We start from the raw sequence: 26,806 nt of genomic DNA, 5'->3' as shown, positions 1-26,806 counted from the left end.
GTAGTTTGCCAGGTTCTGCTGTGTGGGATACTCCCATGTGGGCGGGATATTCTCGGTAGTTTGCCGGGCTCTCCAAGAGGGACAGAAACTTTTGGGGCAGCCTCTAATTGCCTTTACAGGTGTTCCCAGTCTATAGAATATAAGCTAATCAGTTATATTTAAATAGTTAAATCCTAATTATCTACAAGGATCTTCCTCCTCACCAGCAAACCCTTAGATTCTTCACAATAACAGAGGGGACAATTTCTTCCTTCTTTCTATTCCAACTTCCTAACTGCCAAAATGACCTTTTGAAAAAAGATTCTGAAGTTTTTAGTTATTTCCCTCATGAGCAGGACCTCTTGCTTACATTCTCCAGGATGGTGGCTTCTCTATTAAGAACCTCTCTAAGAACCAATTCAGGGCTGGGGAGATACTACAGCACATGGGGCACTTGCCTCACATGCGGCTGTCCTGAGTTAAATCTCTGCCATCTCAATGGTTCCACAGCCTGCCAAGAATTATTCCTGAGCACCTTCAGATGCGAGGTGGGTGGGGGGAGATAGTGGGGGGGAGGGAGGGAGGGAGGAGGAGGAGGAGAACAACAAATTGAAATATCTTTTTCATGAAGAGAACTCTCTCATTATGCAAATCTCCCTCTTCCAAGAGAAAATGTCAGTCCTTTTACACTATTTCCACTGGACTATTTAAAGTTCTTGAATAGTTAATTTATGTACATCTGTCTATTCTAGACTGAAAACTTCTTTCACACAGTGCTCAAACATCCTCTATATGCCCTCTATAGCTTAGCTCCAAATTTTAAAGATAAGCTTTGTTCCTGGACTCAAGAAACTCTCGGTCTTATGGAAGAAGAGATCACAGAAATACAATCAGAAAACACGAAGTTATAAGCATGCATTAGCTATTACAGAGTATGAAGGACTATGTGACCTGCCCCAACTTGAAGGAGAGGAAGAAGGGTTAATAAAATGTAGGAAGTATCCAGAAAAAGAAGGTACAGATGGTATTGCCATTGGATAACAGGACAGAGCTGGAAGAATGAATAGCCCAACTTACAAAGAGGAGACAGTAAGAGTAAGCACTGGAGCCTGAAGCAATGAAGTGTTCATGGAAAGCCACTGAAGGCATTTTTTTTTTCCAAAGAGAGCGGGTGGAAAGCATATAGGACATTAAATCATCCCATATGGAACCAACAAATGGCCCAAAATACAGAATCAGGTCTGCAGAATGGCACTCACCAGGGCAGTGAGACAGGAGGAATGGGGTGTGTGGGGGGAAGGGGAGGGTCTTGAGACAAATATAGAGGGAAATGGACACTATGGTAATGTAATGGGTCTCATTAAAGGCAGTACTGGTCAGCCAGGGAATGACTCACAGAACAGACCCAAGTAAAGACTGACCGCTAAAAATTCCAAGAAGGGCAGTTCAGTTTCCAAAGCACAAACTTTAAGGACAGGGACAGCATCATACTCAACTTTATATCTCCCAACTAGAAAAATTCCTAAACTAGTATGTCAAAAATTTGGTGACACGCATGAATTTCGCCGAGTTCAAGAGAATTCTCCCTTACATTGCACATGCACATTATTTTAAAAGATCAAAAATACTAAAAGTTCATGAAATCATACAATGTTATGAAAAAAAATGGGCTAAAAAGAAATGCTCTGTGAAATTATCTCCTCACTTGAGAGTTAGATATTGTAAAAATCCTATTATCCTATCCCTTGCCCCAATAACGAGCTCATTTAGAAGAGGTATATATGTGCACTTCACATAAAGGTAGCCACCGAACATACTGTTTGTCAAACAATGAGATCTGACTCCGCTGGTGATTTGAGCTAGATTTGCTGAAGTAGTTTAAGCTATAAATTGTGGGGGCCAGAGTGATAGTAAAAACTAGAGAACTAGAAGGTAAATGTTGATCTTATACTAAGAGTATACCAAAGAAGTAGCAGTGATTCAAACTGGGTAGGCTTAAAAGTGACGGAAGGAGGGAAGGAGGGAGGGAGGGAGGGAGGGAGGGAGGGAAGGAAGGAAGGAAGGAAGGAAGGAAGGAAGGAAGGAAGGAAGGGAGGGAGGGAGGGAGGGAGGGAGGGAGGGAGGGAGGGAGGGAGGGAGGGGAGCTACAGAGAGTACAGACGGAAAGATGTTTAATTTGCAAGCAGCCTGATGTGGACCAAAACAAACAAAAATACAAACTGTTACAAGTTAATGGCAGACAATGAACATTAAAAAAGAAAGAAAGAAAGATAACTATTCTAGGCCTTAAGGAATCATTGTAAGTGGAGATACTGGCCAATAAGCAAGGAAGTCAAATGAGAGAAATCTGGAAGTCAAAGTAGATATACTTTGAAATACCAATATGATTGACTTTGTGGTTAACTGAGAGAACTAAAATTGAGTCAGTCATTTTTCAGTTTCATAGAACCAGATGCATCCCATATTCCATTTTACTTCCTGGGATTCTACTTTTTATATTAAGTAACTGGGGTAGCTAGGAGTACCAACTGCATAAAATTCTAAACAAGATTAGATAAATGCCAGAAATACAGCAGTCACTTTTTTAAACCTCACTCAACATGCAGTACACAAATATACAATAGCTGTGAAATCTGATTTCTAATCCTACCTTCTCTAAGATATCACATGAATCCATTCAAACAAAACGTCCCTTAACTTTTGCTTACTCTAAAAGTAGGAATCGGGATTACAGTTTATAAGCCTTTTATATTTATCTTGAGAAAAAGGTGTGATATTAATATATGTGGGTGTACAACAAATTCAAAGAAATACTATTAAAGCAATCCTCTCCAAGTATCTCGTAATTTGTGTAACTGCAAGAAAAACGTGAATTTAGGATGCAAAAAGCCTCTTTCCTGGTGCTGGAAAGATAGTGCTGGGATTAAAAAGCTTGTTTTACGGGTTAACCAAAATCCCCAGAACCATGTATGTTCCCCTAAGCATTGGCAGGAATCATCACTGAGCACAGAGCCATAAAAAGCAAGTTAAAAAGCCATTAAAAAGCAGAGTGAAAATGATCACTCTGGACACAAACTGAATGCTGAAAGGAGGTAAAGTGATATGCATGATACCCTTTCAGGAACATTACTGCAAACCACATTGCCTAAAAGGAAAATGGGAGATAGGGAGGGGGGGAGGGTAGGGAGAGGGGGACGGAAAGGAAAAGGGAGAGGGAGCGGGAGGGAGAGAGAGAGAGAGGGAGAGAGAGAGGGAGGGAGAGGGAGGAAGGGAGGGAGGTGTCTGTCACAGAGGCAGGCTGCATGGGGGCGGGCAGGAGGAAAACCAGTGACATGGTGGGAGGGGTGGGCAGGAGGGAAAATGATGACATTGGGAAATGTACACTGGTGAAGGGACTGGTGTTGGAACACTGTATGACTGAAACCCAATCAAGAACAATTTTGCAACTGTGTATCTCGCAGTGATTCAATATTTTAAAATGGAGTGTGGGAAGCAAATCAATGAAGAAGATAACTCTACAAAGAGTTAAACATAATGTGATCCAATATTTTTATTTCTGACCAAACTATATGTGGACACAAATTAGAGAATCAGACACAATGATAAAGAAATAGTTAAAATTAAAAATCCTGAAGAAAAAACTAGACCAAATAACTATTGGGCATTTCTCCTCTAGTGTCACTTCTTGCAGAGTTTATCAGTCTGACATCACTGAGCATTCATAGTCTATATTTCCAAGGTAGAATTAAAAAATGCCTAAAAACCCGATAAGCCGTAAAAATTTTTAAACGGGACATTCTCATGACTACTTTGTAAGATGGCAGACTATATTTTTAGACTAGAATTTTTAACTTAATAATGTCAGCTACCACAGCTAAAGAGAAACCCGAATAACATTCCTGTGAATTTTGTGAATCTACATCAGTAAAACTGTGAAATGTACCCACAGATGTTTGAGATGACTGACTTGCTGTGCAGTTTTTTAATAAAAATCAAGTGAGTCTTAGAAAAATCAATACTATATGCATTCACTTAAACATCATAAGTCAATGACTGCAATACAAAATGAGAAAAGGAAAGCAAACACCACTTAGCATAATATTACCAAGTTTTTACCGTATAAAAATGATGTTTTTTTAAAAAAAATACATTGTCCACTGCTTATCGCCCTCTGCGCATGCCAGAAATAATCCCAGAAAAGAAAGCTCGGAGAAAGCCCAAAGCACAGCCAGGTGACACCCAAGCCCCACATCCAACCAAAAAAAGATACATATAAAACTGCACGTCACATCCCAGCTACTAGTAGCAAAATTTTAATGTAGACAGATTCCCATGATATGTCATAGGTTTCACTTACTTAATATCATGGGCTGAAAGTTACTTTTAATTTCTTAATTCAAATGCATGTGAAATATTTCCAAATACAAGAATTTAATTTTTCTGAGTATAAGCTTTGTGACAAACTTTGTTGGTGAAGGAACATGGCTTTTAATTACTAATTAATGTGTTAAATTATGAAAATGCTTCATTTTTCATTTAACATATAAATTTATTTTCATGTCTAGTTGTTACAAAATTTTCTGTATTATTGCTTTCCTAATTCTGATTCAGAACTTTTTTACATTACTCCATTCAAAAGTAATTTCAGAAATCATTTATATAACTAGGATAATTTTTGAAGTCTACAATCATACTTTAAAAAGCTTTCTTTACCCCTACACAAAAGTCAATTCAAGTGGATCAAAGATCTTGAGATCAGATCGGAATCTATACATTGAGGGGAAAAATTCTAGAAAAAAAGCTCTAACACTTGGACCTCGAACAGGTATTCAATGATATGATGCCATGAGCAAAGGCAACAAGCATTGTAGCACTGTCCTCCTGTTGTTCATTGATTTGCTCAGCGGGCACCAGTAACGTCTCCATTGTGAGACTTGTTACTGTTTTTGGCATATGGAATATGCCACAGGTAGCTCACCAGGCTCTGCCGTGCGGGCAAGATACTCTGAGCAGCTTGCCAGGCTCTCCCAGATGGGTGGAGGAATCAAACACGGGTCAGCCGTGTGCAAGGTAAATGCCCTACCCACTGTGCGATCGCTCCAGCCCAAAGGCAACAAAACAAAGAACTTGAACTACATCAAATAAAAGAGTGATACAGTGATACAGAAAAGAGTTTCTGCATGGTAGAAAAAACACAGGCTAAAACTAAAAAACTACTGAAAATACTTACCAACAACACAAACCAAAAAACACCCTATAAAGAAATGGAGAAAGGAAATAAACAGGCACTTCTCTGAGAAAGACAGGTGGATAGCCAAAAGGCACGTGAAAAATGTTTTATGTCACATTATTATTAAGGAAACCCAAATAAACACAACAATGAGATAGTATCTCAGACCAGCAAGAATGGCACATATCAAAAATATTGGGAAAAAATCTGTGCTTGAGGGGATGTGGGGTGGTGGGGACAGGGGGAGGGTGCGACACATTCACTGTTAATGGGAATGCTGTCTGGGTCAATCCCTACGAAAAACAGTACGAAAAATTCTCAGTAAATTGAGAATTGAGCTGCCACAGGATGCAGCAATTCCCTTTCTGGGTATCTACCTCAGAACATTAAAATATTCATTCAAAAGGACATATGCGCACCTTCACACCAAAATTCATCACAGCACTGAGTACCGTAGCTAAGGTACAAAATCCAGCCTAGATGCCCAATGACAGATCAGTGGATTATTAAGATATGATATATATACACAATGGAATATTATGCAGGTGCTTGGAGGAATGACAGAATCATGCTGTGCACTGCAACTTGGATGGAAATAGAACGTATCTTGTTAGGAAAGAAATCAGAAGAAGGAAAAACAAGAATCACCTTACTTATCACCTACGATATGTAGAATAACCAGACAAGAGAATGCAAGGTATTAAGGAGGAATAACTCCATCATCCTTGACTCCAGGATTCATAGGAAGAACAGAAAAAGAAACCGAGGTGGGTAGCAAGAAGAAGTGGGTAGAAATAAAAAGGGGCAGGGACCAAGGGTCCCAGGTACATTGGTGATGGGGAGGAGCAATTAAAAAAAAATATATATATATATATACACATATATATCTCTCCAAATCACTGAAAGCATAAGGTCCAAACTACAGCAATCAAGCTTGAAATATGCCTGTCAAGGCAAACTGAGGAGGGGGATGCTGGGGAGGGAGAGAGGTGGTAGCTGACAATGGTGATGGGACTGGTGCCAGAATATCCTATGCCTGAAACTTAAGTATGAATAACTCTGTAAAGTCAGAGTGCCTTAATAAAAAATTGGTTTTTTAAACTGGGTCAGAGAGATAGTACAGTGGGTATGGATCTTGCCTTGCATGTGGCCAACCCAGGTTCAATTCCCCAGCATCCCATATGGTCCCCTGAGCATTGCCAGGACAATTCCTGAGTACAGTGTCAGGAGTAACCCCTGAGTATCATGGGGTGTGGCCAAAGAAACAATAAAGAAAGGAGAAAAAAGGTTTTTTACAACTTAAAAAGCTGTTTTTTAAAAAAAGATTTCTTTATGGAAAGCTGGTATGTAGCTCAGTGGTGAAGCATCTGTGAAGCCCTGGGTTCAATCCCCAATATCACAAAACAGAAAAAAAAAAAAACTCTCTCAAAAATTTACTGCATTCTGCTGACAGTAATATCATAAGTTTTCTTATTTCCAAATATATTAGTGCAAAACAAACCTCTGTTAAGTTAATGCATTACACTGCTGTTATCAAATCTGGTAACCTAGATAGTCTATACTTCAGTTAATCTAGACTGTAGTTATTGATGACGATAGCGGATAGGACATTTGCCTTGCACACGGCCGACCTGGGTTCAATTCTTCCTTCCCTCTTGGAGAGCCTGGCAAGCTACTGAGAGTATCCCACCTGCACGGCAGAGCCTGGCAAGCTACCCGTGGTGTATTCGATATGCCAAAAACAGTAACAAGTCTCACAATGGAGTCATTACTGGTGCCCGCTTGAGCAAATGGATGAACAATGGGATGACAGTGCTACAGTGCAGTGCTATTAATAGTATTAATAATTTAGTCAGTATCAGTGAAGCTTCTTCAACTCTATGCATAAAAATTTAATGTATAAATAAGAGCACATGTCTACAATATAAGGTCCCTTCACAGTTTCTAAATTTATTTCATTTCTAGTACATAAAAATATTACCAAGAGTTCATTAACATCTAGAACTGGGCAATTTAAGTCATTTTTGAAAAATATCAAATGTGAAAGTAAAGAAACAGCAAAAGAGTGCCCAATTTGTTAGGAATAGCAGTGGGTCAAACTCATGAAAGCAACACTCCTGAGCATGTGAAACTAAGCTATGCAGAGCTGTTTAAACCTTAAGACTCTCGTGTCACTTCCTGTTAATGTCAAAACCGGAATGTCAATACCAGAACCTGAGCAACTTAGACCTATAGAATCAACCCAAACCCCTTTAAGAGGATGCAAAGTCAGGATTTTCATCATCCCAAATTCTCAATTATCATTCATTATGGAATGATGAATATATTTACAAGATTAATTCTGAATCCACCATATATTTATCCTTTGTCACTATCAAGTGAAAATTTATTCAGTTGGCTATATATAAAGCAAAGCAAGCATCCTACTTGCCATACTCTCTCTGGACCCCCACAATACTCAACTTTTAATATTATAAACATCTGACTTCCTCTAACTTTTACTGCAACTCTGCTTTAGGCCACTGTAGGACTGCATTCTAATCTTATTCACCATTTTATCTACTCTGAGGGGATAATGTTAAAGTTAGCTATTTTCTGAGAACAATCTTCCAATTCTAAATTATACTTACTATATTTATTTCTCATTGTCAGAGTTACTCTTGATTTTTTTTACTTTTTCCTTTTATAGCTCACTTTCATATTCTCTTTCTAGATCAACATTTCAACAACACTCTTGACAATATCTTCATTTATCACATTATGTTCAAATTGCTTGTTTATTTTCCTATATATACCATATGCTATAAGTCTCATGAGAACATACATTGTGTATGTGTTGTTCTTTGATACATTCCTGGTGCCAAACATAACATTTGGCACATATAACATGCTCTCAGAAAGTTTAAAATAAATAAAAGACTGTTAATTAATCATTTAAATCAATTTTATACAAATCAAGATTTTTTTCCCTCCACTGATAATCCACCACTGTATTTTCTTTCTGATCATTTAATGACATCTTTACACTGAGATTCTATTTGTCCTCAATTTGTGTCATTGATTTTTCACTGAGCAGATAAAACTAGTAGCTGAGTTGTATGTGCATCTACAAAGTGCAAACAAGAAGATAACAGCATAAAATATAGTGATAAAAAGAAAATTCAAAAAAGTTAAAATTTAAGAAATATCAAAGCTGGAAAAGAACTCACATTATTTTTTACTAAAATTTTTCTCATTTTACATATAAACCTATGAAAGTAATTGCCCAGACTTTTTTCAGATGTGTGTGTGTGGGGGGGGGGCGGGGGAGCAAACAACAGTCTCCATTTTTTACTTAAAAAACTGATGCACTAAGTTCACCTGGGGCATGGGGGTGAGGGGTATATTAGACTCAGTGGTGCTCAAGGGGCTATTCCTGAAGAATGACCCTTGACAGGGTTCAAGGGAACATCTGTAGTGACAGGAATCAAAGGAGGGTTGGTCGCATGCAAAGCAAGTGCCTTACCCTCTGCACAATATATCGCTCTAGCCCGTGCACTGGTTTACTTTTCAAATATTTTTTTAGCAAAGAAGAATCTACTATTAATGATACTTTATTTTAGATTACACACATTAATTTTCATACAAAGGACATTACATATCCTTAACTTATTTTAACAGACAATAGTCACTTAAAATTTTAAACTGCATGAACATTTACAAACTATTAAAAAAAAATCTGCACTCCATCAAGTGAAAAACCATGAAACTAACATCCTGTACTTATGAGAAACGAAGTCATCTTAGTCAAGTTACACTAATTTCATTCCTACAGGGAAAAGTTTAACAAATACAAGACCAATAAAATACCCTTAAATACCATGCTTCGCACACAAAATATTTTAAAATTTTTTCCCAAGATAGAAGTGTAAATAAACATTTCTTAATAATTAATAAGAAACAGGACACTAAGAAAATGGAAGTAATGATATAAACAAGCGACTCTTATGAAGAATCAACTAGATCAGAAATCAACAATATCATGATCTAAGTTATGATTCTGGGACCAAAAGTACTATTGAAAGAACAAGCCAGCCCAGTGGACAACATCCAAATTTAAGACCCAAAGTCTCAGAATATGCTGAGATGAAATAAACACCAAATAATTCTGAGATAATGCAAAGAGGAAGTTGGCAAGGAGTTGTAACCTGACTGATTACACAGACACTGCGGCTGGGGTGGGTAGGTCGTGGGGGTGCAGGAGGGCAAGAGGGAACACGGACTAAGCCTCTGAAGGATTCCTCCACCAGAGAAAGTGGCTATGAACCAAAAACACTCATAATAGGGCAACTGAAAACTGCAAGACCACAAAATTTTAAATAACTAAGTTATCTTGCAGTTATTTAAAAGTGGTTGTTAATTATCCAGCATTAATAATGTAACCCAAGCCCTCAACCACGTCAAGTTCTTAAGTGTAATATTCTATATATATATACACATATCATTTGGATAGGAAAATAAAATTCACAAAAATTACTCAACTCAGGTTGGAAAAAAGCTGTTTTTTTTAATCTACTAGGGTGATACTTGATCTGATCACCAAAACTAACTTAAGAAACTGCACTGCAAAACTGAACGATGTTTAATACCATAAATGTGATCAATAAAAAAAACAGTATAACAATAATCTCTAAAGTTCTGTACTGCAAATAACATAAATGGCTAGCCCATCTAACAGGAAAAAGTGTCTGCAAATCTGACTTTAAACTGAATAAAAAGATAATGACCTAATTTTAAAATGGGTACAAGATCTGAATACACATTTCTCCAAAGATACATAAATCTTATTAAAAGTACAATATTCACTATCAAAAGTCTTTAGACGAATGCATATTGAAACCAATGACATACTACTTCTCATTCACCATATATTTATGGTATAATAAAACAGACATATAATAACAAGTATTCTGAGACATATGGAGAAATTAAGAGTCCTCCTACACTGCTGATGGAAACTGAAGCAGCATAATCACTCTGGAAAACAGTATACAGTTTCCTCAAATGGTTAAACACATGACATAGCCAATTTTATTTTGTTATTATTTGCCACACAAAAACTTATACACATATGTTCACAGCAACGTTATTCATTATAAACAAACACTGGAAATAACTCAAAATCCATCATAAATGAAACAATACACATAATTTTGTATATTTTATACAATGTTTTATGTATATTTTTGGTTTTGGTTTTGATTTGGTTTGGCTTACTTCTGGCTTAGTGCTCAGAAATTCCTCTTGGTGGGCTTGTGAAGCCAAATGAAGTGTAGGGGATCAAACAAGGATCTGCCATATACTAAGCAAATGCCCTATCTGCTGTACTATCTCCCCAGCTCCCAAACAGAAATCTTTTGGCAATAAATATAATTTGGGAATATTACATACTACATGGATGAAACTTGAACTCTGGCTAAGTGAAAAAAAAAGTCACAAAGGCCAAATATTGTGTGATTCCAATCATAAACAATGTTCAGAAAAACAAACGTATTTTTCAGAGGCTGGGGTTTAGGAAAGGGATTTGGGAATGATAGCTAAATTATGAGGAGGGATTTTCTGTTTAAGGATAATGAGAGGATTTATTACTTATGGCAGTTTATGCAAAAAGTGTGAACACACTAACAACCACTGAAGTGTACATTTTAATTGGGAGACTTGTACAGTGAGTAATAATATTATATCTCAATAAAGCTGTTTTGGGGGTCGGAGCAATAGTACAGCAGGTAGGGCATTTGCCTTGAGAGCAGCTGTCCCGGGTTCAATTCCCGGCATCCCATATGGCTGCCCCAGCACCGCTAGGAGTAATTCCTGAGTGCAGAGCCAGGAGTAACCCCTGTACATCTAGTGTGACCCAAAAAGCAAAAAAATAAATAAAGCTGTTTTTAATTACCATTTACTAATAAAACAACAAAAGGAAAAGGCTAAAGGATAGATCAAAGGAACAGAACAAAACAAAATAAAGACAATGTTGAAAAAAAATCAAGTATCTAAAAAAATTAAAAAGAGGTACTTCCTTTAATTCAGTATTTCTTAAGACAAATTTGACCTCCTGGAGACAGTTGGTATGTACGCCACTGTATTTGACAATCAAAATGGAAGGAGGCCAGGTGAGAGATGTTTCTAAGAATTCATACACAGAACCACCACCCACAAGAACGAAAAGCAGGGACTCAGGGAGAGTTCAAAAGTAATGTACCTATCTTTTAAGTGTGAGGCTGGTGAGGCAGAGCTTGATGCCAATACTGCTGCACATGCCCAAGTGCAATCCCAACAGCTATACGGTTTGGAAACTGCTGGTGCCAAAAATGCTGGACCTCCAGCACACTGCAACCAAATGTGCACAGACACCACAACTCAAATGTGTGACTTTCAAAGAGCACAGCAAAAATGCATACAAAAAACACAATGACCAAAGTGCATGCAATACACACCACCAACTGTACAAGCTTTAGGGAACATGCGACTAAAGTGGACTCACTATCACCAAGTGTCTGACCTTGGGCAAGACCCACAACCAAGTGTGTGCTCACTACAAAAGCAACAACAAAGATCAGGAAAATAAATAAAAGTAATTCTTTAAAAACCTATAAAGAGAATATGAAAAAGAAGGAAGAAGATGAAGAAAAAGAAAAACTGAAATCATTCTGAATTAGAGATAACTTTAGTGCTGAATTAGACTCTGGGGGAAATTTGAATATACTGGATATTAAACAATAGAGAATCACTGGTAACTTTATTACCAATAAAGGTAAGGTATAAATAAGACAATGTACAGGTACGATAATAGGTATATAGGATAAGATTTAAGACAATATAGGTAAGACATATATATATATATATATATACTTTTTTTTTGCTTTTTGTTTCACACCTAGTGATGCACAGGGGTCACTCCTGGCTCTGCACTCAGGAATTACCCATGGCAGTGCTCAGGGGACCATATGGGATGCTGGGAATCGAACCCGGGTCAGGCCGCATGCAAGGCAAACACCCTACCCGCTGTGCTATTGCTCCAGCCCCAACAAGACATATTTTTGAGTGTTCTCAAAAACACCCTTATTCTTGGGAGATTAATGAGAATACTTTGAAAAAAAGGTAATGTAGCATCTGCAATTTAACATAAGATAAACAAGGTTCAGTATGATAACAATAAAGTTAATAAAGTTCAATAACAAATCTAGATAACTGGTATGTGCATGCTGTAAAGGGAATTTTTTCAAGGTTTCTGTATACTTTAAATTTTTTAGCAGAAAAATATCTCTTCCATATAAAATACCCCACAAAATACTAACAATACATAGGAAAGAACTCAAAAATTCTGACTTAAAAGAAAAATCATTGTGTAACCCTGAATCAAGAAAACATCTTTTTCTAAGAGGCAAAATATGTAGGAAAAGGATTGATGTACTTGGCATCATAACATTAACTTCTGTTACTAGAAGGGGGGAAAAAATGCATCAAGTTATTATCAGCCCCATCAGGAAAGAAATACAAATATCTGAAACAAGAATGTAATTTCTCATTAACATAACAAAGATTAAGAATTTGTTAATGAACAAAAAGTTAAACATAACACTAAAAAGTATAAAGTACACTATTGACATAATTTAATATTTTTATTTTTGTATCTCCATCCCATAAATGTGATGAAATAAAATACAGCTATAGTAGATGCTGTTTTATCAATACCTTATTAGCCATATTCAACATAAATGGCTCCCCTTCCCTCTATCAAAGACAGGACTAAAGCAATGCAAGTATAAAGTCCCAGTATTTTCAACTCAACTTCTGCTTCTCTCTGTAATATATAATACAGAGGGAAAAAACACAGGTTTATCAAAAGAGAAGGCTAGATCTTAAAAGTCACAGCCTAATCAAGAACTGTCACCAGTCTTCTACTTTCCATTACTTTTTTTATGAAAAACAGCATACTCTAAAATCACAGTAAAGGCTTATTATTTTGGTTTATCTCCCAATATTTATATCATAACCAACATAAGGTAGTTTTAATTTATACTTATTTTGCATGAAGTTTTCTATTTGAGGCCGGAGAAATAGTACAGCGGAGAGTGCATCTGCCTTGCAGGCGGCCGACCAAGGTTTGATTCTCAGCATCCTATATGGTCCCCTGAGCACTGCCAGGAGTAATTCTTGAGTGCAGTCAGGAGTAATCACATTGTTGGGTGTGACCCAAAAAGAAAAAAAGTTTTTTATTTAAGTTTTATCATTTCCAAGTGGGCTAGAGCAATAGCACAGCGAGTAGGGCATTCCCCCTTGCAAGCAGCCGACCTGGGTTCGATTCCTTCGCCCCTCTAGGAGAGTCCGGCAAGCTACTACTGAGAGTATCATCTCGCCCACACGGCAGAGCCTGGCAAGCTACCCATGGCATATTCGATTTGGCGTACTGCCAAAAACAGTAACACTCTCACAATGGAGACGGTACTGGTGCCCGTTCAAGTTCAAGCAAATTGATGAGCATCGGAATGACAGTGATACAGTGAATTTCCAAGTACCAAATGAGGTGCTAAATAAAACCTACAGGGTTATCAAAGTTATTGGATTGTACAGTATCAAATGAGGGCTCTAAAATTTATCCTCTACATATGTATGTTATCATACAATGATGGCCTAAAAACAAAAGAAGTTACTATAGGAAGAACCACACATTCTCAGGTACCAAACTATAAAAGACAAAAAGGTTCTTCCCAAAAAAAAAAAGTGGAGGAAACAGTACAATAAGCCAACACTGAATTCTTCTTGTGAATGTATATCAGCCTCTAATACTAACCTAAGAACCATTAAGCTAGTTTAATTCTCATGGTGAAACAAATTATTTATTGAACTTTTTTTCTGGTACATATTTCTTCTGTATATTCAAACGGAACCGCAATGAGCAAAATAATCTGAAAAGTATACTTCTTTTTTTTTCCTCTTTGGGTCACACCCAGCAATGCTCAGGCATTACTCCTGGCTCTGCACTCAGGAATTACTCCTGCCAGTGCTCAGGGGACCATATGGGATGCTGGGAATCAAACCTGGGTCAGCTTCGTGCAAGGCAAATGCCCTACCCATTGTGCTATGCTCCAGCCCCATATGCTTCATTTCTAACAGCAATATTGAAGAGCCTTTAATCAAGAGACTGAGATAGCAGCTGCCATCCCTAACAAGGCACCTTGAAATTTACCACTTTTTAAAAATCCATGACCATATTTTATTCATACTCGCAAATTCTGTGGTAGGTCATAAAAAGTGGAATATTCTACGATGTGCCACAAATATCAGCATTAACATAGTACTAAAAGCAAAGCTTTAAATTTATCTAGATCAGAAGTTTAAATCTTCCATGACACACTAAAAAAATGAAAAATTTTCTTTTCCGCTTATCCCTTCCTCCTTCCCTCATAAAACCTCTAAATAAAATCTGTTTACTTCAAAAAAAAATTCTTTCTTAAAAACAAAATAAATTCAAACTTGCATTTATACTTCGTCATATAAGAATAATGATAATCTAATCAGTTTTTCCCCATAGGGAAAATTATGACAGAACTGCACTCCTAAAAACACTGTGTAAACTGTGGTCCCAAATACAGTATTCAACCAATGTCCAATGAACATTCCTTGAAAAATAATTAAAGTGATAGTTTAAATTTAACACAAATTTACAGGTAATTTTGCACTTTAACCTTAACAGGATGGATTATTCAACATTTATTCATTAAATGGATGTTTAATGATGCCTGCCAAGTGTCTAGCTCTTTCCAGACACTGGGAATACACCCACAAGCCCCACCTCTAGGAGACTGTATTCTAGTTGGGAAAAGTACAAATAAATAAATAAATAAATAAATAAATAAATAAATAAATAAATAAATAAATGACTATATAATGGGAATGAAGACCAAGAATGATGCTCGCTTGAATAAAAAATTTAATGGGGACTTGAATAAAATTTCAGAGATTTCTTTCTATTTTTTCTTCTGGGGACAGGGAGACCAACAAATGCACAGAATTATCTTTTCCTTTATTTTCATCTTCACGTACCCCCACACCTCCCCACCTCTGTCCCCATTCCATCTCACAAAAAATTTGCTTGGAGCAAACACAGGCCATAGACAGAGATAGACTGACTCTTCAGTTGCAAGGAGAGGCACATTTTACACCTTAATCAACCTATGAGTTCAAAAGCAAACATAAGTAATTACCTTATAATTACATTCTTTAACCCAATGACCTTTTCTTCCTCTTAATTCTTCACCCCTCAATTATGTTATTTGTTTTATTCTGACTAAAGGACTTCAAGGTTTCAGCTGAATGGCTATGCCCTGACCAATGCAAACATCTGCTCTGATAGTGACTTTATAAGAACAGGACTGGGGCATGACACCCCACTTATACCAGAACTTAGCATGGACCTAACACAAAATAGACACATTAACAACCAATTCAGAAAAGTAAATTTATCAAAGGAGACAAAACCAAAGCCTTATAAATATTATCCAAAGCAACAGGTTAGATTCTACCAGGGTTGTTAAAATAAAAAGATCTATTTTCCCACAAATATTTCAGAATAGTAAGCAAATGCCTGTTAACCCTCAAATTAAGTCACCCACTTAAAAAATGTTTTTTTGTAACTACCCTTTCCGAATCTCTTTGGAATCAATTTACACAAACTACATTAAAAAAAAGAAAAAAACTCTCATTAGTTTGCAAGACATTCTAAGTCTATTTTTCTACTTTCACTTTTTTCCCTCCTAGTCTCTGCTGCTTCCACTATAACTGCATCAACAGCCAGGTTCCCCATCCACTCACTGAAAGGCAGGCAACCATAAAAACAGGATGGAGTCTAGAGTTAAATTCTTGTTAGTACAAAACATGCAGAGAGAGAAAAAAAAAAAACTAATGTATTAAACACTAGTATTTACATAAGAATTGACAATTTATAAGGAGTTATGCCCTCTATCATTTTATAGGCCCTCCACAACAATGTGAGAGCTACCAGGAAAATGATTATTACCCACTTTTACAGGAAGGAAATGAAAATTCAGAAAGTTCAAATAACTTCTTCAATATTACACCATAATTAAGTGGTAAGGTTGTGATTCATCCTTATAATGCTTAACTTACAGCACATCTGTGCATTGCCTTAGTACTATGATTTGTTGATAAACACACATCACCCTAACTTCAGACTATTTATTCACTCAATTTCAACCACTCTGTAAGACGTTTAAATGGTGTAAAAGGTGGTCACTTGCTTCGATTCCTAGATCCCTCTCCTCTCAAATATGTAAGGTACAATAACAAAATTAAATCTAAGAAGCAGAAAATCAATTTTAAATTATATCAACTTAGCATTTGATGATCTATAAAACTACGGAATTCCAAAAACAATTTTAAAAGCTATGCACAAGAACTTCATTTAGGGGGTGCCATAAAGTCAATTAGTTTTGCATAAAATGTTAGTTTCCTAGTGGCCAACATTGGAAACTCTTGCCACCGATCTATTTTCTTATTCTTCCAAAAGGCTAAGCTCCCCGAAACCTTTTCCATTATTGCTCAGCTTAGGCAGCTTAGTTGACTCCACCTAAAGCAATCTATTTTAAACACTTTATTATACACACTTTTCCTTCTTCCTTTATAATACTCTTTAATCCACAGTTAAACTAGAAATTACACTAATCAAAAGCATGGGCATGGCTAACAATATGATTAAATCATTTTATAATTATATTTTATCACATTACTTTATAATTTGCAATTCTCTATACAGTGTATGTTAAGTTATTACATTAAGAAATGAGAAAGCACATAACAATGTGAGTTACTTGCCTTGCACAGTCAACCCTGGTTTGGTCCCCAACACAACATATGGTCCACCTAAATATCTCCAATGGTGATCCCTGAGCACAGAGCCAAAACTAAGCCCTCAACTCTCGTTGGGTATGCTCCCCCCCAACACACACAAAAAAAAAGGGGGTGGGAATTAAGAAAAGTTATATATTTTACATTGGCTTTATGATATAAAACAATCTTTGTTTATGTACCTGTCTTAAATCTTTGAAGCTATAAACATTTCTACTTATTTCAAAGTAGAATGCCCTAGCAAAACAGGATGTTCAAACATCAGGACCCTCCATGAGATGTATTATGGATTCACCACCAGGATCTCACCATTCAAGTGATCATCGACATAAAGAGCGGGGTTCAGAAGGGTGATAACATTTCACAGAAACTCTTCAGTGCTACCCTCTAGAATGCCATGCGGTAACGGGAATGGGAAGGAATGGGAGTGAAAATAGATGGTCGGCAACTACCTCTGCTTCACTGATGACATCATTCTAATAACACCAAACATTAGCCAAGCGGCACAAATGCTGGCCGACTTCAACTGTGAGTGTGGAAAGGTCAGACTACAGCTGAATCTCAAAGACAATGTTCATGAGAAACGAACTAGTTCCTGACGTTCCATTTGCTCTCAACGGAAAGAACATCTCCAAATGCACCAGTTATGTGTACCTGGGTCGAGAACTCAACATGACAAACAACCTGGCACCTGAGCTGCGCAGGAGAAAGAGAGCGGCTTGGAACACCTTCAAGAGCATCGAAGAAGTGGTTAAGAGGACAAAGAACCTCTGGCTCCAGGCACATCTTTTTGACTCCACCATTCTTCCTGCACTAACATACACCTCAGAGACCTGGGCCCTAGGAAAACAGGATGAGAACACTATTCGGGTTTCCCAAAGAGGAAATGAAAGAGCTATGCTTGGAGTATCACGTTTCACTCAAGTGAGAGAAGGAATCCGGAGTTCAGACCTCCGTCGACGATCAAGAATCAGAGACACTGTCTCATTTGCCAAGGGACACTGTCTCATTTGCCAAGGCGTCAAAAATCAGATGGGTCGGACACGTAATGCGATTTGGAGATGACTACTGGACAAGAGCCGTTACTGACTGGATTCCACGGGACGTCAAAAGAATGCCTGGCCACCCACCTACGAGATGGTCAGGCTTCTTTGTCAAGACCCTGAATGACGGTTTGAGGCTCTTTGTGTTCCTGGAGTGAGCAGACGCCACTGAACTACGCTTGCATGCAACAGGGTCAAATGAAGATGTTACTGGTTGTTGCTCAAGCAAATCAATGAGCAACAGGATGACAAGTGATACACGTGAAATGATACTTATTTTTCAGTTCTACTCTTAAATTTAAGTCCGTATTCCCTCAAAATATATACAATGGGCTAATGTATTTAAGAAACTATTCTTTATCTCTCTGAAAGAAATGAATCAACAAAATTTGGGATGATACATCTGAACCCTACAGCAATATTATCTCCTTATATAGTGACTCTAAAAATAGCTTCTAATTTAATATCTCAAAACTACTAATGAATACATGCATTTGACATAAAGTTGTAAGGTTGGTTACCTTCAAAAAACTAAAATATGGGCTGTCCCTCCCAGACTCCCAGCCAGCTTGGCATCCTGGCTGTAACACCCACAATCTGCCTCCAGGCACCATCTTAGCACACCAACAGAGACTCCCAACTGAATCCCAAAATGGATTATTGCCATACAGAGATGTCTCTGGAACCCCACCATTTACAATCTTAGAATTCCAGAAGCATGTGTGGCCACACGACCTCTCATGATACTCAAAATGGGCAATGGAAAATAAATTATATAGCACCTAGCCCTAGCATGCAGGCTTGAATAGTGGTGGGTAAATTCAAGCAAAATAGATATGAGACTGCAGTGATGTGAAACAAGGGGCCTCACGGGATGGGACTGGAACCGGCCCCTCTCCCAGCCCTAACGAGGCCCCAAATTGCTGCCCACGAATGGCTCCTGGCTCCTGAACGGCCATGATCCCAGAGGCACACAAAACAATCTTGGAACCCAGCAGCTTTTGACAGAAATCCCTCCAGACTTATAACTAAAATATCAGAAATCCAAAATGCTCTTATCAACAATAGAAAACAAATTATCTAATGATGCTTTTTCAGCAGGCCTGAATGTTAGGGAAAATTCCAAATAATAATGGTGGATCTTTTGTCAAAATATTGAATGTAATCAAAGCGGAGAGAGAGTAAGGTGGAAATCATCTGCCACATAGGTGAGGAGAGGGGAGGTGAGATGGGGGCTATACTGGGGTTCTTGGTGGTGGAGGGTGTGCACTGGTGAGGGGATGGATGTTTGATCATTGTATGACCGAGACTTAGACTAGAAAGCTTTGTAACTGTTCTCACAGTGATTCAATTAAAAAAATGAAATAAAATACAATGCCCAAAATTAGAGAGAGAGTATTGGTGAAATTGTCTGCCACAGAGACAAGGTGAGAATTGGGAAGGGGGTGGGGGAGGGGGGGTACTGGAGACATTGGTGGTGGAAAATACGTATTGGTGGAGGGATGTGTGTTCGATCGTTGTATGGCTGAATCTCAAACAAGAAAGCTTTGTAACTGTTTTCTCACGGTGATTCAATTAAATAACAAAAAACAAACAAAAAAACCTTATTTTCTTCTACTTGTAATACTGTCAACTTGGTACTGATCAAAAAGGAATGAATAAAATAAAGGTGTTATGGGCTGGTTATTACAATAAAAGTAATTAATAAATAATTAATAAGTATAAACTCTCAAAAACTTGAAACCAATAAGGGTAAAATATAACAAAGACCATTTTAAATTCTTAAGAAATGGTCATTAATATTAAACTTATCTTGTCAAAAGATAATAAACACTGCTCTATGTAGTGCAGCAAGACAGACATTTTAGACAAGATGCCTTTCCTTCCCCTTACAAAATCCTTTTCCTATTTAACATTTTTTGAATATCAATGGATCTATGTCTGGTTAACAGCCTTTTCAATATCATTAATAATTGAATAACTCATGCTGTTTAAAGAGTAATTCATCCCAAGAGTCTTTTTGTTTGTTTTGTGGGAGGGCACACCAGGTTGTGCTCAGGACTTACTTCTGCCTCTTCATTCCTGGATCACTTCTGATAAATCTCAGGGGACCATTATGGAGTGTTGGGGATCAAATCCTGGTGAGACACAGGTAAGGCAAGCATCCTGCCCTTTGTATTATCTCTTCAGCCCTCGCAAGAGTCTCTATCACAAATCTATTATTCAACAAAACATCCAAAACATTTTATTAGGATCAAGAGGTTGTACTTCCATGAGCACATTTTTCAAAAGCCCTGAAAACCCAAAGACTATTCCCAAGTATTATCACATCTCTGGATTTCCCAGTTAAATAGATGAAGCTCTCTAAGAATCTCTATTAGTGGGTCCTTCAGAGAAATAACCAATGAAATATAGATGCACTTCCTGACACGCAAGAAAAGCAAGCGTTATAATTCAAGTACAAAAGTCTGAGAATTATGTGAGTTGTGATATCTGTCTCCACCCAAAAGAAGAAAAAGATTAAATAAAATAATTTACTTCCAGAAGTGAAATATGGGAGGCGGGAGGGAGGGCACAAATCCAGTTGGAAGGAAGCTACTTTAAGGAATCATATGTTCATTTCATTTTCTTATCTAATATGCTCTCATGGAAATACCCAGATACTATGTTAATATGTGCAGCCAGTGAACAATCAAATCAACACAAAAAAAAAAAAAAATCAAACATGACCTTCTCTAAAGTTACAGAAATCCACAATATGATTTACTTTACAATATCAACAGCTATGAGAATTTTTTTTTTTTTTTTGGCTTTTTGGATCACACCTGGTAATGCTCAGGAGTTACTCCTGGATCTACACTCTGGAATCACTCCTAGTAGTGTTAGAGTGACCATATGGGATCCCAAGAGAATCATTGAGAATGGAACCTTGGATCAGCCCTGCAAGGCAAATGCCCTACAGGCTTTGGCCCCTGGCAATGAGAAATTCTTCAGCAACAAACCTATTATCTTTAGGCAAATACCTCCCAGATTTATTTGAACCAAAACATTTAACTCCTGTAACTATTAACCTGTAATTTTGTGTTCTTTTCTTCTATCCCACCACCTTCCCCTCCCCCTCCCATGCCCACCCAGGGGTGGGGCAAACTACATGGGGTGCCAAGGATCCAACCCAGGTCAGTCACGTGCAAGGCAAGCATCCTACACACTGTACTATCACTACAGCCCCCACAACTTGTTATAAAATTTTACTTCTCAACCAGTCTTCTCATCTTATTAATGTAGTATCGCCTACCTCAAATTGAAAAGCAGATGGTAAGATGCACCACTTTCTAAGCACAGTATGTTTGTTAATCCTAAAAACTTTTCATGATACATTCTGAAATCTAGAGTAAACTTAAATCATAACCCCTAAAACCTGATTAGCTCTAATCTAGCAACAACAGAAGCAGTTAAAACAAAGAGAACTTATTACTAATATTTTAATAACCAATGATCAAAATTTAATATCTAAGCTATTTCAAAACAAAACTATTTCTGAGCCTTTTTTAAAAGTGTATGATAAAAAAAAAATCTTTCCCAAGAAATGATAATTTTCAGCTTATCCTCAGACAGTAGTCAGATGAGGAAGTAGTATATTTTAAAACCTTCCAAGAGAGCTGAAAAGTACTATAAGAGAGCAAATGATTATAGAGTTCTGTACTGAGAATCAGGAGATTGAATTCTAATTTCACTTTTGTCACTAAAAGTTGTTTGACCTTGGACAAGTCTCTGGGCTTCAGTTTTTTTCAACCTATAAAATGACAACTAAAAATATAATGAAATCCAAGTACCACTGAATAATGTGGGTCTTACTTTGGAGAGGAATCCCAGAGCAGTGGTTGAAGGAAAGAACTATGCCAGACTATCAAGGTTGGAATTTTGACTAATCTCTTAGAAGCAATATATATATATATATATATATATATATATATATATATATACACACACACACACACACACACACACACACAGGGGGGGGTACTAAAGTACATCTTTTTTACCATTGTCATTAAATTACTTAAAATATTTCACTAAAAGATGTAATCACAATAAAATGGTGATTATAAAGTTCAGTGTTTCCAAATCGAGACGCTATCATTTCACCAACAAGCAGTACACATAAAGCATAAAATAAAATTTCTTTGAAGCAAGACAACCCAGGGCGGGAGAGACAGTGCAGTGGGTAAGGTGCTTGCTTTGCCCACCACAGACCCGGGTTTGACCCCAAGCACTCCACATGGTTCTCCAAGCCCGCCAACAGTGACCCCTGAGTGCAGAGCTAGAAGTAAATCCTGAATACAGCCAGGTGGAGCCTAAAAACTAAGGAAAAAAAAAAAAAGATAACCTAAATTCAATCAAAAGATAATTTCCTTAGACAATGTACATTAAAAAGAAACCTCTGAAACTTATAAGGCTAGTTATTCCAACCAAATCTCACTCTGGACCTAAGAAACCGAACTTCTGAGCTTTTTTAAAAATATATATATAATACTGCTAATGACAACAGAAACTTATAACCCACCACAAGTTACAGAAATGAAAAATCTTTGGAAAGAGTCATCCATAAATTAAGTATTTACCAGACACAGCACACACGAGATTCTGGGCGCGGACTATTAAATACTCACATGAAAAAGTACGAAGTTCCCTCGAGTTAAGCCAAGTTTGCAAAGACAACTAAGTATCACTTGAGGGTCACTTTTCACACAACGAATGCCACTCATTACAAAGGCTTTTTACCCCCGTGGTTTTATTTTTTCCTACCATTTTTGCACAAGTAGAAATACTTCCCATCCGATCTTTACTGCCCATTAAACCTGTTGTCAAGCCTGAATTCATTCCCCAAGACGCCCCCGACAAGCACCTGACGGCGGACCTAGGAATCATGCTGGAATTTCCCCGGGGTCCCGGTGGAAAAGATACATTCCCTCTGAGCCACGAGTTTCGGGATTTCTCCCCCGCGACGCCCCTGCCCACAAACACCGACGACACACAGCCGGGCCGCTTCGGGTCCAGTGCCCCCATTTGCATCCATCCCGCCCTCCCCCAGCCAAGCTTGGCTAGCAAAGGGAAACTACTTCTTCAGAAACTGCTCTTTGCAACCGACATCAGACACTTAGAAAAGGGAAACGTAAAATTAGCTGGTCACAGCTGCCCAATACTTCCACGTCAGATCCAAGTTGTTGTTTTAATTTTCTTGGGGGTGGGGAGGAGAGAGCGAGCGAGCGCACCAAGGGAACCTGAAGCAAAACCATCCAAGAGGGGGGCGAGGCTGACACTGAACTTTCCTAAGGAACCGGCTTTGCAGCGCGGGGCGCCTGGGCCGGCTGCGGGAACGGGGGGCGGGGGGTAGGGGCTGGATGGCCGGGGGCGACCCGCGCGCCGCTGGCCGGGAGGGGACAGGTCCACTCCCGAGAGTGGACCGAGCGGGGTCCGGGAAGCACCGGCGTGGCCGAGTGACAGCCCCTCGAGGCGCTGGGCCCTGGCGGCTAAGGGACCCGACAGGCAGGCGGACCCCGGGGCTCGGCGAGGAAGCAACAGCAACAGCACCGCGGCCACAGACCCAGACGTCAGGAGACGCCAGGAAGCAAGCGATGAGCGAGGAGGGCGCGACAGCGGGACGGAGAGCCGCGCCGAGGGCGACCGGGCAAGTGGCAACTGCGAGAAGAGGCGGCACAGGCAACCCGAGGTCGGGGGACGCTGGTTTAGTCAGCACAGCCCCGAACCGGGGGGTGGCGGGGGGGGCACTTGTAGGATCCCCGCTGCTCCGGGGGGCCCCGGGAGTCGCGGCGGGGCTCAGGCCTGCCGGCAGCCCAGACGCTCGACTCGGACCGGCTGGCACCGGCCCCTTCCCCATTTCACAGGTAAACACCGGTGGCCGCGGCCGCTTACCTCTGTTAACATTATTACACCCCGCGGAAGTGCGCTCCTCCCTAGCCTCGCCGCATGGCAACAGCCGTGGCAGCAGCGAAAAGGGCCCGAGCCGCCGCCAACGGCGGCGACAGCTCCTTCGGTCCTGTCCCGGGCGGCGGCTTTACTAGGCTTCGCAGGCTTCCCCCCGGCCCGGCAGCTCGCGACGGACGAGCCGCCATCTTGGAAGAGCGACGTCCGCGTCTCCCCGCGACGTGCGCTCCTATTGGCCGCCGCCGGCGCCGCCGGCGTCTCGTGACCGTCTCCATAGCGCCGGCGCGAGGAGCCGCGGAGGCTGCCGCTGGGCTGCGACGCTGAGGCGTCCGGGGCCGGGCGGCCGAGCCCATCGGGGACCGCGGGGAGGAGCGGGAGGACCCCGCCGCGTGCAGCGGGGGCGGGAGCCGGCGGGACCGGCTGGTCCTCGGCCGCCGGCAGAGGTCGCGGGAGCCGGGCAGGCGGCTGCAGGGGCGGAGGCCGAGTCTTCCACTGAGCGCGCTGCGGGAGTCGCGGGGCTCGGGCTCGCGGCGCCCGTCCCGAAGGAAAACTCGCCTCGCGCATTTGCTGGGGCCCCGTAGGTACCGAAGATCCAGCCGGGGATTGTGTTTGCGCTGGTGCTTAAGGATGATGGGACCCTCTCCCAATGCGGCCGGGACTCGGAAACTTTCTCAGAAACTTCCCCTGATCTTGCCTGACGCAGCCTGCGAGTGAGTCTTGAGCAAAACGCGGTGCGCGGCAGGTTGTAAAAGTGATACAGGTGTATCAGCTTTCCCCTAGTCCTGGCTGCGGCGCCCTCGCTGATTGGGTAATTGACCAGCACCTACGTGGCAATGAGAACTTAATTTGAAACTTCTTTTAAAAGAAAGAAAGAAAAGGGAAAGTTGGGGAAAAGGCTACCTTTACTTCTAATTGCAATCTCACTTCTGAACTCTTGCTACCGTACGTGTCCGGGTAAATTTCAGGGAATATCGTTATATATAGTCTCAGCTAAAATAATAATGAAATTGTGGAACTCCCGGTGCAGAGATACCAACCAACGCCTCCTGCTAGGTGGGTGAGATTGGAAGTACTCACTGCCACCTGAATGATAAGAAAGTCGTTTGCCTAAACACGTGGCCCAAGTGTATTTACCCGCTTGTATATGGATTGTATATGTGGAACCAGTTTCCATTGTAATTTAAAAGTAAATGTTCAAAGTTAATTTACGGCACCCCTCCGTCTTATTCTTAAAAGATTGCAAAAGCCATCATGGGAAACCAAGGCCAGTGGTTCCCCAGAGCTGACTGCAAAATAAAATTGACTGTATAGCACTCAGATTCCTAAAATAGAAAGTAAAGGATTTTCAGAGCTGTAATCTCAGTTCCATGTCCTATCAACAAGTAAACAAAAGTGGTTCATTTATACAGTCATGCAGAATTTCCAAAAATAAAATTCTCATTTGACTTAATTCAACTAATTGAGGTATAGTCGATTTTTCTTGTTTTAATCTACATCTACTGCATAATTTTCACGTTGTTAGACTAGCAAAACTGCCTCGATAACAGTAAAAAGTGTTACTGATATTGGAAAATATTATCTGGATTAAAGATAATGAGGGAAACTAAGAGTTACATGAAACAGCTAGGGAGGTGGAAAAAGATACTGTTCCAAGGTTGTAAATACTGATCCAAGCTGTAAATAAGAAAACCAAGAAGGCAGCTTATTAATATTTAAGGTAGAAACTGGTAAAACTAATTTAGATATCTGATCTGAGTAGACCGTTTTCTTCACTATTCCAAAAGCTAGGCATTTTAAGTATAGACAGAACTTGAGTCTTTTTTTTTCCAGCCTGTGGCATAATGTGAATATCCTTTGAACATTTCAGAGTTTGTCTACACACTGAGAAGCAATCCAAAATCATTAGTTCCCAGATCTTTATGTGACCTACAAAAAGTCTTATGCTCTTAAGTTCCCTAAATTCCATTCTACATCCACTTACTTCCCTGACCTCCTTTTTAAGCACTTAGTTCCAGCTACACAGGAGGGCATCCTCTTACTCTGAGGCCTTTGCACTAGCTGTTCTGTTCTTTGGAAGGATCTTTCCAACAGATAGCTGCATGGCAAGATCTCTCCTGTCCTATTTTTTTTAAGTCACTTTTTTTTCACCCAATCCTACTTTGAGCATCCCATTAAAATAGTACCCCCTCTTACCTAGAAATGGACTTGCGATTTGTTGATAAATAAAAGATATTCTTGAAACTTAAAATAATATAAATAAATAAATAAATAAATAAATAAATAAATGAAATAGTACCCCTTCCTCCAACATCCTCGCTTCAGGTTTTTTCCTTTCTTGTTTCCTTCATGGTTCTTATATTTGCTACCAGTGTAAGGTGTAAGTCAAAGTCTTGACTAGAGTGTGAAGTCATGAGATCAGGGATTTTTCTGCTTTTTCAATGATGGATTTTTTTCTGTGTCCTCAGCACTTAGAATCCTACAAAAGATACATAGAAGATAATTGAATGAATGAGTGACAGACTATTTCTTTTAAGACCATAAGAGGAAAGGCCTAATTAAACCTAAACAAAAACAATATCCTTTCACAATGAAAGATCAAGTCTTTTTAAAATTGGGGCATTGTGTGACATTCTAAGCTTGCAGTCACAGTGGTATTTAATTGTCACTAGGATGCTCGTGAATAGTTTATGACAGATTATGAGCT

General features: G+C 39.3%; 1 protein-coding gene across 2 annotated transcripts in view; it reads right to left on the bottom strand.

Annotated features, from left to right (window-relative positions):
- Positions 1-25,602, bottom strand: part of SNX13 (sorting nexin 13) — a 131,571-nt gene extending 105,969 nt beyond the window's left edge. Inside the window, exon 1 of one of the 2 annotated variants that reach the window (XM_055131664.1) lies at positions 24,091-25,602. In XM_055131664.1, the coding sequence (XP_054987639.1) occupies positions 24,091-24,666 (576 nt within the window). In that variant the 5' untranslated portion in view covers positions 24,667-25,602. The remainder of the gene's footprint in view (positions 1-24,090) is intronic. The other variant, XM_055131672.1, reaches the window with a different exon arrangement.
- Positions 25,603-26,806: the final 1,204 nt, after the last annotated feature.

Source organism: Sorex araneus, chromosome 1, assembly GCF_027595985.1.
Source record: "Sorex araneus isolate mSorAra2 chromosome 1, mSorAra2.pri, whole genome shotgun sequence".
Classification (NCBI taxonomy): Eukaryota; Metazoa; Chordata; class Mammalia; order Eulipotyphla; family Soricidae; genus Sorex; species Sorex araneus.
The sequence above is the reverse complement of the archived record's forward strand: the minus strand, read 5'-3'. Positions and strand labels throughout refer to the sequence as shown.